Raw genomic sequence first — 16355 nt, forward strand, 5'->3', positions numbered from 1 at the left:
CACTGAGTCCACAAGATGGCAGGCCCAGCACAGGCAGAGGCTCAGTGCCCCAGGCCTGGCGCCACCCTGGCGCCCGGTACTCAGTTCACACTCGCTGACTTGTACACTCGATGTGAGACTCTGCCTCACACTGAAGGCACAGCCTTAGAACAGGCTAATCGTCTGAAACACACCAGTCAGGGAATTTCACATGAGATGTCATGGGACTAGAATCTCACCCCATGGCTGGAAATTCTTTACACTAATTCAATGGTTGAAAAATTATATTAAATATGAAAAGGTCAAAACTGAAGAGCCTACAAAAAAAGAGAAGCTGACTGAAACCCATCTTCGGCAGGCACAGCTGGCCTGATATCCCCCTACGAGGAATTACGAGAGGCTAATCCAAGACTCTGCCCAAGAGAACAGGTGAAAGGTACTCAGCATCCTATGTACTAGATTTGCCACTTCCGGTGTCTCTAACTACTTCAAAATTAAAAAGGTTTCAAAAAGCAGTACACCTGAGATTATGAAGGTACGGTGCCCCATATCCACCACTATAATATTTCAACCAAATAGAAACTCCTAACTGCCAAGATGCCACAGAGCACCTATTTCGCTACCCCATGCATCTTTTTATTGTAAATAATAGGATGACGGAGCTTGCGTTAACTGCTGCCATCATACATTCTCAGTCACGAACCTTGATAGCCCGCTACCTTCCCATCCTGTCCCCAAAGAGCAGCAGCAGCTCCCGTAGTCCACAGCTACCTGTGCCCATTCTTACAACAGTCTCATCTTCACAGGGCAAAGGCCAATGTACCCCCACCGCCTTGGGGTTCGGCTGTGCGAAAAAGTAGAGCACGATATCATACTTTGGTTTTCTGACTCACAAAGGTGAGCCTGAAGTTTTCCCAAATGGCACCCTGGCAGTTAATTTTTATCAAACCTCAATTACTCATCCAAATACAAGTCTTCACAAGTCCTAGTTAATTCCCAGAAACTACTTTTGTTTCACGGGTACCATCAATCTCAATCCAGATCCATCTACATCTGCAGAGGCTGCATTGGCTGTAAACTTCCCCTGGTCATCCCAGGCAAAACAGTAAGGAACTAAAGTCAAAGGACAGTGAGGAAGCACACCTAGACAATGATTTTCACACTTGCCCACAATTCTGTGTTAACAGGATTTGTAAAGGCTCTCTACCTCACAAACATCTTTCTAATCTGCGATTAGCTATTTCACTTTTCTATAGGAATCATACCCTACAAGGCCTCTCTGCACAGTTAGGGCATTGATCATTGTAATCCAGGGTTTTTCAGAGTAAGACGTTTTAAAAGGAGATTGAGGGAAAAGGAGTTCTAAAGTCCAGACTGTTGGGGAATCATTAACAAAGACTCTTTTGGAGAGGGGTGTTTGGAAAACGGCAGCTCGGAGAAGTACTACACTACGGAAACTTCTTGAACCTAGCGCTCCTCGGACTTCCTAGATTCACAACACGTTACACATGTCCTGCAGAAGAGTGTTTTTGAAATACACGTCATGGTTGCGAAAATGCTGCCCCTTAAAGAAGGTTTCTACGCCTAGAACCAGAACCGCCTCCCTCCCGCCCCCTTTGCCAGCCATTAGAAATGAACTTTGTCACTCCCTTACTCCTGGGCCTCCCAAAAGGCACCTAAAATCCAACCCAGGAAGAAAGCGCTATTGCAGACCACTCTACTCTTTCTTCTACGATTCCTTTTTCCACTTGGTAAATCACAATGGAGGCATTTCCACTTCTAGTTCTACGGTTCAGCATCGTTATTTACTACAAATTATTTAGCAGAATTGCCTCAAGAGAAAGGGATTTTACATACATTATGATCTCGTAACAGTGGTCCACAAATGAGGCAATGCCGGCTCCCAAGAACGTCAGGCAGTGTCTAGATACTTGGTTGTCACGACTCAGGGAGCGGGGGGAGATGGAGGGAAGAAGAGTGGGATAACACTGGCACCCCATAATGCACAGGACAGCCCCCTACAACAAAGAATGACCCACCCAGAGAGGCAACAGCGCCGAGGCTGCGACACCCTGCCCTTTCGTCTGCACTGGTGCCTTCTCCCAAGCCCTCCACCCGAAAAACACGAAGGGAAATAGCAGTACGAAGTTGCTCTGTGGGAACTAGACTGACAGGGCTGTGACTGGGTTGGGCCAGCTACTCCTCCACAAGTGGCTAGAAATGGTCCTTAACGCAAACCTGGCACACGAGACCTGTCTGTGCCTTCCCACTGCGTTCTCTCCATCACTTTTGGCATCTCCGGTGTCTAAAATAAAACCAAGAGCCCAGCAACCAAAGACACCACACCCACACCGTTGCCCTTGGTCTAGAGTGGAAAGCACACTCCACAGGTAACAAAGCAGCGGGGTTTAAACCACGCCTCTTTACCTTCCTCAGATATTGCCTCAGCCAGCTGCCAGGGGGTAAACCGCACTGTGAGAGAACTCTCAACTACGGCTGCAGTTTCTCATGGAGGCTGAACTTTTGGCAGGAGGTCTGAACAGCAGTCCTTCTGGTGGTGCAGCCCGTGGCTGATGAGGTTTCTTTCAACTGCCCCGTTACACCCCTGGGAAGGACACAACCCTCATGAGGATTGATGGACATGCTTTTGACAGAACATGGTTTCATATTACACTGCAAGATTCCAGGGGCTGCATAAAGTGATTACGGGCTGCTACCTGCTCACGATTTTGACCTTCCCAATGTACAGGTCACATACTCCAATAAATTACAAGGAAGAAACTGCCTCAAAACAAAGTGATTCCCTGGGCACAAAATGGCCATGCATGTACATATGCACATGGTTTTTGCACAGAAGGTATAGACCAAAAGTTAGTGTGGGAGAATGAAGCCCAAAGCTCGGTCTGATTTCATACCTAACGGGAGTGGGGTACAGACAACTGATACACACACTACACTGAGACTGCAATGGAAAGCCAAGTTCCAATGTCTAGAACTATCTTGCTGCAAACAAGAAGGAAAGGAGAGTAACGTGTATTTATTCTGAATACTAACAGTGGCTGGGAAACTGCAGACCTGAGTAAATACCCATCTATTATAATAAACTCCTGTATTTAAACCTCCTCACCTAGGCTGGGGACAATCAACTTACCTTGGAACTTGTAGGTAATCTTGAAATTCAACAACAAAAACAGGCTCATTTTTCTTCAGATACACCCTCCTAAAAACCTAGCTGCTTTTAAGAAACTCACAAGTACTTGAGGAAGAAATACACAGCACATCTATTTGTCTTTCATGACACAGTTTTCTGCCCAACGGAACTAAGCAAGCCACACGTACTTACCATCCTCCATATCTTCTTCTGTGTTGTTGTGCCCATCACTCATGGCTACATTCCCATTGATAACAGGATTTTGAGTAATTCTTGGTGGATCATCTGTATCTCCAGCTTTAAAGAAAACAAAGAAGTTCCATCGTTTTTACCTTCACGGCTTAGATTAAACAAGCAAAAATATTCAGTACTGTTGACAACTTCTTGGCACTAATAAGTTCCGGCTGTGCCATAATTAATGTCCTCAAACCCAAAAGGTACTTACAAGTGTATTTTACTAAATATGAACTTGGGTTGATACCAAAATGTTAAGTGTACTTGAACACTTTACACAATAATCTCCATCTGCAATGATATTTATTTTGAAGTAGGTTTCCTACTCATTGGAACTCAATCAATCCCAGGGAAAACACTGTTGAACATTGACTAAATATACACAACACAGAGTACGCTAGATCTTTTTACCACAGATACATGCCACTGCCTTTCGACAGAAACTGTCATTCTCAAAGTGTCTCTGGACAGTCACTGTATAATTGAAGTAGAAATCCACGCAAAAACAGGACTGGTATTTTGGGGAGCACAGGGAGCTGGGAGGAAGGTCTCTGGGAGGACTGCCGCGTATAGAGTCCAGAAAGGACCGCAAAACCAATAAACTGGTTTTGTTATTCTGAATGCTTGCTGAAATCTGGCTTGAAAAACATTTACATGTGATCAGAAGTGTAGATTCAAAATGCTTAAGCAATGGCCCTGACTGGTGTGTGGCTCAGTGGTTGGGCATCGTGCCGCAAATGCAAAGGTCGCCGGTCGATTCCATGTCAGGGTACATGACCCGCTGGCAGGCCAGGTCCCCAGTTGGGGACATGCAAGAAGCACTGGTTGCAGTTTCTCTCACACACTGATGTTTCCTGCCTTCTCTTTCTCCCTCCCTTCCCCTCTCTCTCTATGAATAAATAAGTAAAAAAAAAAAAAAAAAAAAAAAAAAAAAATTTTTTTTAACTATAGCAAGACGAGATTTAATGGTCTCTATTAGCCAAAAAGACCATACTGCACACTTTTAGATCCTTTCCTTCTTCCACGTATCAGAACAGCTCACTGCAGTTAGTGCTGGCCCCCGAGCTGCCAGTGCACTCAGCTTTCCCTGGGGCACCAGACACTTTGAGAGAAATTAAAGAGTCTCAGCTACAGACAGGAGGTGTGGTTTTAAAAATATCTACATAGGTGTGTCCTAGGCCTGCAGATTTCAGAGCCTTTACCATATACAGTCGGTTTCAGCACCATGGATAGCAGTGCTGTTCTTCCTCCACCTCTACACACTCAGAACCCCAAACTCTCAGGTTACATCTCTCAAATAATTCCTGAATATAAGCTGCACTTTATCCTTCTTAAGGAACACACACACACACCCCACACACACCCCAGAAATCCCTGAAAGGCAAAGAACAGGTATTACCACCCGCATGTAGACAGACCATTGCCAGTCTTGCTAGTTCTTTTATTAGATATCAATCTACACACTTAGCAATGTGTTAAAAGCTAGTCTTAAAAATAAAAATGTATGGTTCTTAAACTAGTCCCTCAACCAACACACCCTGACAGAGAAATTGGGGGAGGGAAGTATGGCAAGCACAAATTATTTTTACCACCACTTAACTAGCTCAAACCCTAAACTCTCCAGGGATGTCCAACTTTTGGGCATCTCTGGGCCTCAAGAGGAGAAGAAGAAGAGTTGCCTTGGGCCACATGTTAAAGACACTGCAACAAGTAATCACACACCAAGAAAACCCTGATACTGTTTTAAATGAATTTAAAATTCTGGCCTGGGCTGCATTCATAGCCTACCTGGGACACATCTGACCTGAGAGCCACAGGTTGGACACCACTGCAAACTATATGTGCTTAAAAAGCCATAAAAAAACAGGCACCTTGCTTGACCGAAATGTCTTTCATCTACGTTTATCAGTTAACTACATGAAAATACCGCAAAACTGTTTTACGATAAAAAAATCTCTGGCCTATGAAATCAATGGCACACAAACCAAATGGAATACTAAACATCAGTTATTTTAAGTACTTATATGGAAAATTATTTAAGTCAGGTGAAGTTAAAATCAGGACACTGAACAATAACACAACCTTAGTTATAGAAGAGATAAGGTACGCTGAAATCAAAATATATAAATTGTTATTTCCCTTTAGGCATACAAATAAACACTGAGAGTATAAGCAGAAACAATGAAGAGGTTCTACAGAAGCAGGAGAGTATTCACCAACTATACACACATTCATATCACAGAACGCACTTTGAATCTTAATTTGCTTGATGCAGGCCCGGTACTTTTCATTTAGTTCCTTGGTTAAAATCGGTCCCGCTGCAATTTCTTTACAATATGGCATATAATGCACAAGTGGAAAAATGAAAAATAATCTCTGTGCACAAAATATAGCACTACTCCTAAAATTAGGATGTTATGTAAGTGTAAGTGGTCGAAATTGTGGCAAGTCGTAAACTTGCCTGATCCATTATCCCAAAGATTCTGAGACCCAAGTGAACTCACGTTGTTCTCAAAGAAAGTATCTCTAAAGGTCTGTTTTGGTGACTTGAGACACAGAGTACTTTTTCACCAGAAGTTAAAGTAGTAATAAAAGTCAAGATCTAGGAATCATGGACAAAACCAAAGGGGAAGAGTTGACAGAGGGAGGGAGGGGGCAAGGGAAAGTGGTGAGGGGAAGGCAGAGACAAATGTATTTGAAAAAATAAATAAATAATTTTTTTAAAAAAAGTCAAGATCAATTCAAGAGATCTTATCGATCACCAACCGTAACACCTTGCTTGGGTAGAGTAGCAAAATGAATAAACTGGACCATAGTTTTTCACCAGGAGAATTAACTGCAAAGGAGGCGAATGAAGAAAGCCTACTATTTTATAAAATGAGAGATCCTGTGCTGAGCACTTCTTTGCAGTTGGCCCTAGAAGGGAAGGCAGGATTAAAATTTTCATTAAGACAGTGAATTCCTGGACCAGAATTAAATGATCAAAGTACCCAATGCCCACAAAAGTCTCTACTAGGCTCCCAGAAATATGCTCAAGGATAAATAAACTGCCTTCTTCAGCATCAAAGAAGTGCAACGTTGGTGGGTGCATGTATTTGTCCCTGTATATAATAATCCTTTTCCTGAATTTTATATACCACCGAGCTGGGATTTCCCCAGATGAGTCAACTCTCATTTGGCCTTTACGCACAACACTAATTTTCTGATACACAATGATCCCAAAGAAGAATGGAGACACGTCTGGCAAATGCCAATGACAATATGGAATGCCTCAAAAAAACAGACAAAATGTCCCTGATAGGCCAAAAGTCTGCAGGGTGAAAGAAGCAACTTTCAAGGCAAAATATACACACGACACTCAGAAAAGTTACAGATCGTTTTCTACCGCTCATGATTGGTAAGTCTTTTGACAACAGCCCTTGTGATAAGTATCAGAGGCATAATTTTAATATATATGTAGAAAGCTACAAAATACCTTGTGACTTTAGAAACACCCAAGAGGCTAAGTGGGGTCATTACTAATCCTCTATATCCTCCTCTGTCATGGAGGGTGCCTTTGCTTACATTCAGCTTTCCTTCCCGCTCACTTTCATTTGTGATGTCATAACAGAACTACTAACCCAGAGAACATGGCCAATTGATAGGGAAATGATGCAGCACTGAGTAAGCACCTGAGTCTCACTCCTAGACGAGCTAACTGATGAAGAACACTAGTACAGTCTGTTGGCTTTGACACTGCCTGTCACTTCATAAAGATTTCTCAAACCTCTCCCAAAAAGGCTGGGGTTGGAGAAACCAACCACCACAATAAAACTCCACAGCCTTCTTCCACAAAGATCCTGGTACACAAAGAGCCAGCCATGTCTCAGATTAGCTCTCCACTCAGCCCCCAGGGTCCTCTTCATATTCTCCAACTAGTGACACAACCCACTGAGCAAAACCACAACTCAGTGAAAAAGGCAAAACACAGATTACCAACTCAGTCCCTGAATTGGTCAAGCGACCCTTTAACTGCCCATCTTAACCTCAACCCTACCAGTTCACGTTGAATTCCAAGTCAAACACCTCCTCTGTGCTGCGTGCTCTCCCCTCCCCTTGCCCTTCTGCTTGGTCTTCCTCCTCTCATCTCTCTCCCAGCCCTGAACCCGCTTTCAAAAGGACTACATAAAACGGACGTTATCAAAGTAAAACAGAACACTGGAATCTTTCTGCATACTCATGTCTTAATTGGCAATCCCAAATATAGTTTCAGAAAAACAGTTCAGAAGTATCACTACTGGTTCTGGAAACCCATCAAGCAGCATAAAGACCCCACTCTGAACTCTGAGTCACCTTCCTGTCCAAGGTGGTTCTCTGCCATGTCTGCATGGCTCTGCAGCAGAACTACGGGGCTGGGGGAAGGGAGGGTTCTCATCCACATCAGAGTGACTGCATAGAATCTCTAGGAGCGCTACCCCTCAACATTCTGTTTTTAAAGCTCCCACAAAATTGGGACCAGAAACAGATTCCAGCAACTTCAATCATTTAAATACTCATCTTCAAAGGCAAAGTATCTGGCTCTATGGGGTGGCCTTTAGGGCACGATACTCCTGTGTTACGTTCTCTATAGGTACATTTAACAAGAACCGTTCCTATGCAAAGTGTGTGTATGTGGTCTTAAGCATACACTCGTATTGTGAACCTGTACATTGCAAAGTAGTCTGGAAACTCGTAGAGCACTAAAGCACAACCGCAAGAGAAAACGGTGTGCAGTTATTAAACTTGATGTAGCTGAACTGTAATGTTTAGTTTATAAAGGTTCTTTCTATTTTCTATAGCAAACTTTTTAACACTTGACAAACAAGAGCTATACTTGATTTTTGTAAGTATTTAGGCTATGTTAAATAAATGACTGCCCAATAACAGTTTTTTAAAAGGGCAAAGTAGTCCAGAAACAGAAAGAGAACGCTAAGGGGTGGGGCGAGGGGTGGGGGGGGGGAGGATCTGGTTGCTAGTTCCTTAGTTCATTTAAGCTGTTAACAACGGGAAACCCAGTGAGGGGTACATGGGGACAAGCTACACTAGCTTTCCAACATTCTTATAAAGTGAATCCAAAATTTAAAGTTTACCTGTTTAACATTTTTTTTATTGATTCAGACAGACAGAAAGAGAGAAACAATCGTTCGTTGTTCCACTTATTTATGCATTCATTGGTTCTTTTTTCAAAACCTCACCGGAGAACATTTTTTAAACTTCCTTCCAGAAAGAAAGGAAGGGAGTCGGGGGAAGGGAGACAAACATGGATTGTATGCTGACTCAGGATACCAGCTTCTCAGTTGGTTGCCTTCTCAGAGGTGCCTGGGCCAGGGATGGAACAAGCAACCTGGGTGCATGCCTTGACTGAGAATCAAACCCACGGTCTGCCAGTCTACAGGACGACGCTCCAACCCACTGCACCACACCCGCCGGGGCTCACTGTTTGATTCTTGTATGTGCCCTGACCAGGGATGGAACCTGGAACCTGGAACCTGCAACCCTGGCACATCAGGACGCTCCGACGAACCGAACTACCCAGCCAGGGCTAACATTTACTTAAAAAAAAAAAAAAAAAAAAAAAAAAAGACAACATAGCAAACCCTCAAGCCCAAGGAGAAACATAATCTTAAATTTATACGGGAAAAATTTCAGCATGAATCATCCACAGAGGCATGTCTGAAATTCTCAGTCAATACTGAACAGTCCCAGCACAAAGGACCCTCCGAGTGCACTTTCCTAGCCACACCCACGTCCCTTGGATGTGCCCGCCCACCCCCAATATTACCACCAGCAATGACTAATCTCCATATCTGAACTTTGTCACTTCAATGAAATTACAGAAAAATTGCCCTGGCTGGTGTGGCTTAGTGGATGCAGTGCAGGCCTGAGAACCAAAGGGTCACTGATTCAATGCCCTGCCAGGGCTCAGGCCTGGGTGCGGATCAGGTGCCCTGGTTGGGGTGCGCGAGAGGCAACCTACTCATATTTCTCTCCCCCCCTCTCCCCCTTCCCCTCTCTAAAAGTAGATAAAATCTTTATAAAAAGAAATTACGGGAAAAAATATGTAGGTATGTAACCTTTTCAAAGGCCTTTGACACTCAGCATAACTCCCTTGAGACCCACATTGTGAACATCTGGGTTGTTTCCAATTTGGGAATGGTACCAATAGAACCGCTCTAAATACTTTCCTACAGGTCCTGGGTCCCTACTTAGTTTTACTTTTGGATTTTAAAGAATGAAATGCACACAGTAACAAGGCAAGGGATGCAGAGATGCATCAGGGGAAATAACGACCTTCCCCCCTCTGAGTCTAATGTGAAGAAAGACACTGTTTGATGTGTCACCTCCTAGGCTTTCTCAATGTTCACACACAGACACAGATGCACAAGGTGCGTGCACTTTTTTCTCAGAACAGAAAAATACTACCCTAATCACACTGCATGGATAAATGACAGCTATCCTGAGTCAGCATGCATACACATATGCATAAATTTCTCCACGGATTTTATTTTGAATAGCACCATAACACGATGTCATGATTTACTCAACCATTCCCTTGCAGGTAACGGATGCCAGTTTGGGGGGATTTCTCTTTTGACCACCCGCATGTCCAACTGCAAACAACTCTGTACTGACTCTTGCCATGCTGCACAGTTTGTAACCACGTCTTTGTCAAACAGCTCTGTTTCCCCCAAGTACTTTGCCATGCTCTTTCCAACAGCATTTAACAACAATGCATCCAAGAGCCAGAACACTACCAAATGGCTCTGAACAGCATAATCGCAAGACCCACCCCTCCACAAAGTCATGTACTGTTCAAGAGCACTCTCCCAGCTCTTACACACAACTCCATAACGATTATTTGAAGGCATTCAAATACGATCGAACAGCTTCCTGACTTTCTGGCCCCGAACAAATCCTCAATGTATGGAACCTAGCTACGAGCTCACCGAGGAGCAAAAAGGCAGCTGACCACCCACCAGAGAAAGACAGAAGGTGTACTAAGGCCAATGAGAAGCAGGGTGCAGCCACTGGGCCAGCTATAAAAGGAGGGCACCTGGAAGGGACAGGGCAGCGCTGACCTGTGGGACTCAGCAGGGTCCGAGCAACCGGGAGGGAGAGGAAGTCATGAGGGACACACGGCTGGGAACTGCAACACTCCCAAAGAAACCAGAGCCTCCTCGGAGCTGAGAAACAACTTCCTGACACTCGGAGAAAACTTACAATTCTGTGGGAAAACTTGGGGTAACTGTGGAGTCAACTGAGGCCACGCTGTGGCTCAGACGAGACCATGGAACACAGTCGGTCCTTGGACAGAACCTGCCGGTAACGGGGGACTACAGTTCTCACAAAGATACCGACATGGGCAGGACTCGCGGGTCTGAATTACTGTGCCCTCGGCCCAGGCCTGACAATCAGTCCTTTCTCCCTTCCAGGGCGCACTGGCTCCCAAAGTCTTCCACCCTCACGCCAAGAGAGGAGAAGAAGGTGCCGATCAGGCAACATTGTCCCTCTTGGCCAACCAGCTCCATCGAGTCACCAACACCACACTGCCCAGTGTCCCTGAGAAAACAAAAACGCTTTCCAGCCCACACTCTCTCTGTGCCTGACTAGGAAAGTGAAACCTCCAGGGAGCAATATCTGAATGTGGCCCTAACTTCAAAAACATCACTTCTAATCCTTTTTCATTCCATTACCAAGGACTTCAAGCACCCCCTGAATGGTGGACACGCCTGACCTGCCTCAGTTACAACAACAACAACGGGGGCATTCTAATCAGTTCTAACATGTCTTTCCCAGACAGGAACTACTTGGGAGGTAAAGGCACTCATCTCATTTCGGCCGGGGCCAGGCAAGGCCCACACTCTTCTCTCAGAAGTCAGTCAACTGACGTATCAAGTGCCTTCTGTGGGCCAAGGGCTGGGCTGGGCCCTGGGCCTCAGGTGGTAACAGAAAGATCAGCTCCCTGCTCTCCTGTGGCTTACTTTCTTATGGGAGGAGACAAGACAGGACAATTGCAATGGAGGGGAGACCAGTACGGACCGAGCCGCAGAGCTTGCAGACATACCGTCGGCCATGAAGGAAGAGGCAACAGCCAGGTCTAAACCACAGCTGAAAAGCAGCCAGCTGGGCAGAGACCCTAGAGACACACGTTCTACGTAGAGTGGCAGGGGAGAGGGTCAGGGAGGAGGCTCCGACACGAGGTGGGCAGGGCCAAGGCTGTGGAGGCCTTGAAGGCCCTGAAATGGACTCTGAATTTCATTCCCAAATTTCCCCTCTGGGCATGTGCCCCCCTCACCAAATGAAAAAAGAGCCACCATTGAGGGGAGGTAGGAAAAGGAAAAGGGGACGATAAATGGTGACGAAAGGAGACATGACTTTGGGTCCTGAACACAAGATACAATCCACAAATGATGTGTGACACAACTGGACCTCCTGAAACCTATACAACTGGATTAACCATTAAATTCAATAAAAATTTAAGAAGAAAGAAAAAGGGAAGAAAAGAACATGAAAACTGAAAACCACCACGGGTTTGAAGACACTGCTCAAACACAGCTCTCCGGGCAGTCAGAGCTAACAGGGTCGCGGTGTTTGGACCCTGGCTGCCAACCCCACACCCCTATCTGGTCAAGCCTGTCCTAATCATCACAGACAGACGCTCCCTTGCTGTTGTGCAGAGGATGTGGGGGTCCCTCAGGGAGAGCCTGCCAGGTTAGCCGGGCGGCCCCCTGGTAGCTCTAAGAAGTCCTCTGGCCATACTACTAGCAACGAAATCATGGCTTAATCAGTACCACAACTCTAAAGCGTTCTGGTTTTATTGCTTCTATGATTTTGCCACAATCTGGCTACATGCATCTCCCATCAACTGGCTGGGAGCCCACGCCCAGGGGGCAGTCCTGTTCAAGTACGTCGCGACCTCTTTGCTCTTCTACTGTTGGTGGGCCACCACAGGGCCTGAAGTCAGTGAATGGCCAGCTGCCAAGCAGTAGAGCCTGAAGGTTCAAAGTAGACCCTCTGCATTGAAACCTGACCATTAGCTCCATACTCTAAAACAATCCCAATTTAAGTCAGCTATATGAAAATAAAGCCACAGACAAGGCCACATATAAATGTGTGTTCCTTAAATAAAACTACTTCTTTGGGGCTTCCTGTTTGGCTTGATCATGTCTAAACCATCCACTCCCTGGAGGATCCTCCTCTAACTGCCAATCATGCTGGCTGGGCGTGAGGGGCTGTGCAATCATGCACAACCGCAGAGCTTTGAAGTACGCTGTGTCTGTATTGCTTTCTTACACATCCGGTCGGGTTCCACAGAAAGAGAGAACTGGCATTATCTGCTAAGCTGTGGAGTGCGGGCCACCTGTGGAAAAGGAAGTCCCAGTATGCCGGGCACAGGCAGAGCTTCATAGAAGCTACAGGACCAAGGCAGAAAATGCCTGCAACACGTCAGAGCCAAAGGATCAATACCCAGAATACACAGAGTTCCTGAAAATTAAGAAGAAACAACCCAACTACAACAAAGGAGCAATTCCTAAGAAATTGAAAACAACTAATAAGATGCCCACCTTCCCGAATTAACATGATACTATTTTTCGTCTCCCACATGAACAGTGAAAAATACTGGAAATGCCCGTTGATACAGAGGGTCTTGCAAAATGGGCGGTGGCGAATGGCTAGCTGGAGCGTAAATTTACCATCAAGTTATTCTCCCCAAAGGCTCTATTCAGTAAAAACAAAAGTCAAATATCTTTTCACACGAGTCAGGTCTAGAAATTCATTCCAAAGAAAATTAGCATACATGCCCAAAGATATCCACCGGCAGATATCTGACACTGAAATACCGCTTTTTTACAGAGAAAAACTGAAAACTTACGTGCCCGTGAAGAGGAACGGCCACATATTATATGGCTCATATGGCTCCATTGATATGAAGTGTCCAGAAGAGGCAAATCTTTACAGACAGAATGCAGATCAGTGGTTGCCTAGAGCTCAGGGGAAGTAGGTAGGCGGGGAGTGGGGAGATCGGGGAGATGATGGATTAGTGGTGCACGAGTTTCTTTTTGGTGTGATAAGAAATCTTCTAAATTTGACTGCGGTGATGGTTGCGCAACTCTGGGACTATTCTAAAAGCCATTCAACTATACACTTTAAATGAGTGAGTTGCAAGGTATGTGAATTATATCTCAATAAAGCTCTATTTTAAAAAATGAAAAGGACACAAGAAGTTAATAGAAACAGGCTATCTCATCTGCAGACAAATACTCCCACAAATCAAATTTCTGAGAGTTCTGTAAAGCAATGATGTACCTGCTAAGCAATGGGGGTCGTGTACAAATTGTTCCATTTCTGCAGTATTTCTCTGAAACTAATATGAAACTGTTCGGTGTTTTAACAATTCAATTATCTACAAAGTTGACTTATATGTATAAATTTACTCTACATTCATGTATTTTAAGGAAAGTAAAAATTATATAATAGGCACGTCCACCAAAGAGGAATCATTTCATAAATTACAACGATGTCTTTACGGAATGAATGAACCTGCAGTTAAGGACCTGGGGCAATATCCACAATACACGACGGATACAATGTTTACACTTCTGAGGAATGGAGTCTTTCTTTCTAGCTTCCATGTTGTTTGAATGTTTCAGTGAATATGCATCATCCTCACAACAAAAGTGAAAACACATATATAAGCAAAGCAAATCACAGTGTAAAAAGGCACAACCAAAATATTGCCCAAGCATGACACCTCCTTAACAGCCCTTAGAAGTTGTACTGGAGAAGGGAACAGAGGATGCATCAGCTGCCTATTTGGAGTCAGGAGGGGAGTGGGAGTCCTGGAACAGAACCCAGAACAAAGAGATCTAAACAATTGGACCTAGAAGGTCAGTTTACTCCCTGGCAAAAGGCAGCATCCTCTCTTAAATGCCTGGACTTTCCTTTAAAACTATTTTCAAAGATTTTGCTGGGTAGGTGAGATCAGAGGTACAGAGATTTTAAAAAAGCTCTTGTGCTAATTAAAACTCTTTTAACAGCTTGTCAAACATAACCAATTGCCAATGAATTCCTTTATCTGAATAAAACCACAAACAGAACAACCTAGAACAGTTGTTTCTGGGTTTTTGTTTTGTTTTTAACATGTTGGTGCTGGCAGACCACCACTCAGGTCCTACCTTCCTTTGGAAGGGACCCACTGTGGGTTGTAAAGGAGCACCCCCATTCCCCATTCAAGACCTTATGAAAAAGTAGGGGCCAAAGAAATCATTTAAAACCTCCTGGCAGAAGACTAGTTTCCTAACAGTAGCAAAGAAAACCTGGGGTTTTGTTTTTTTTTTTTTCCTTTTCCTGAGGAGGAGGGGACCCTTCAGTGCACAAACCAGGACAGCCCTTGGACATCTCTGGTGCACTAGCAATGTCCCCTGTGAAAACTGGATGTCAAGAGGTAAAGTCATTCGCACAGGAGACATACCATGTTCATCGATGAGAAACACAGGAATGACGTCAGTTCCCTTCAAATTAACCAGTGTGTCTGAACACAGTCCCAATCAAATCCCAGCAGGAACTCTTATACCCATGGACAAGCTGATTCAAAAACTTACATGGAAAAGCAAAGGAAATAAGAGTAAGTCAAACAACGGCGACAACTAAGTGCAGGGGGCCCCTTTGAGTGGTATGGGGGACTGTAGTCCCGCACAAGCTGGGGCCTGAGAGAGGACCCGTAAGACTTGGCTGGAACACTGGTAATGCAGTTGATAGGCAGGACCCGGTAATAACTCTGAGGGCCCGCGGGGAAAATCAGACCTAGAAGTAAATTACACTCCTTGAAAAATGCTTTGTTTCTCCCTCAAGCTATGTTAATCTTATACCAGGTAACCAGCTCGAGGCTGGGAAAGAAGTTTACAGAATTCTTGGACCCTGACCCACATCCCACCTGGTACCATAATGTTTGCTCACCTCGCACCCAAGCGTTCTTTTCCTTGTCTCCTTTAAACATCACCTATTCTCCACAGGCTTAAGTTACTGGTGTAATTAGATCACCTATACATTCCTGCTACCCCTCCCAGTGCTTGCAACCCTCTCAATCAAAGCCTTAGAGCACTGGGAATCCGGGCAGTCTCCTTTAGAGAGGATCGCCTTCCCCTTTCCTTGACAGGCAAACGGTGTCTGAACGACTCTTTTCATCTGCAACGAATCAGGGGACTCAGGGGACTCGATTCGCCAGCCAGAGGAGTCCCCCGTAACTAAGGACTCCGCTGGAGGAATTTCGCTACCTGATTTCAAGACTCACCATAAACCTTCAGTGATCAAGACAATGTTGCCATTAGCAAAGATGCACACAGCCAATCAGAGTGCAAAAACAGATCCAAATAAACGTGACAATTTGATTTTTGAGAGAGATATAAGCAGGTCAGTGGAAAAGGAACAGGTGGACATCCACTGGCCAAAACAAAGACCCCCCCCACTCATACCTTATACAAACATTTAAATCAGAGTGGACCGTCGATGTAAATACAAAATTTAAAACTAACACTTTGGAAGAAAACAAATAGGGTGGGGTAAAGCATTCTTAGACATAACAATAAAAGCAAGACCCATAAAAGAAATTTTTGATAGACTGGGCTTCATTAAAACTGAAACGCTCTGCTCTGGAAAGACACTGTTAAGGTAACAGAAAGACAAAGTATAGATTGGGAGAAAATACTTGGCATTCACCCATCTCACAAGTAACTTGTATCCCAAATATATAAAGAGGTCATAAAACTCAATAGTAATAAAAAAGAAAAACACCAGTACGTGAACAGATACTTCAAAGAGGGCTAATAAACAAAACCTGTTTGGCCATTAGCTATTAGATGTATGCAAAATTAAAACCACACTAAGATATCAAACTTATGAGGATGGCTAAAATTAAAAATACTGGTAATATCAATTGCTGGCAAGGATGTGGATCATCTGGATCGCTTGTACC

At 44.4% G+C, this 16355-nt stretch overlaps 1 protein-coding gene across 1 annotated transcript in view; it reads right to left on the reverse strand.

Moving 5' to 3' along the window:
* Positions 1-16355, reverse strand: part of LOC129083299 (ubiquitin carboxyl-terminal hydrolase 7-like) — a 67595-nt gene that overhangs the window by 11391 nt on the left and 39849 nt on the right. Inside the window, exon 4 of the mRNA XM_054589145.1 lies at positions 3323-3427. Within this exon, the coding sequence (XP_054445120.1) occupies positions 3323-3427 (105 nt within the window). The remainder of the gene's footprint in view (positions 1-3322; positions 3428-16355) is intronic.

Source organism: Pteronotus mesoamericanus, unplaced genomic scaffold (assembly GCF_021234165.1).
Source record: "Pteronotus mesoamericanus isolate MK-2021 breed Mesoamerican mustached bat unplaced genomic scaffold, CSHL_Meso_final scaffold_167, whole genome shotgun sequence".
NCBI classification, from domain to species: domain Eukaryota; kingdom Metazoa; phylum Chordata; class Mammalia; order Chiroptera; family Mormoopidae; genus Pteronotus; species Pteronotus mesoamericanus.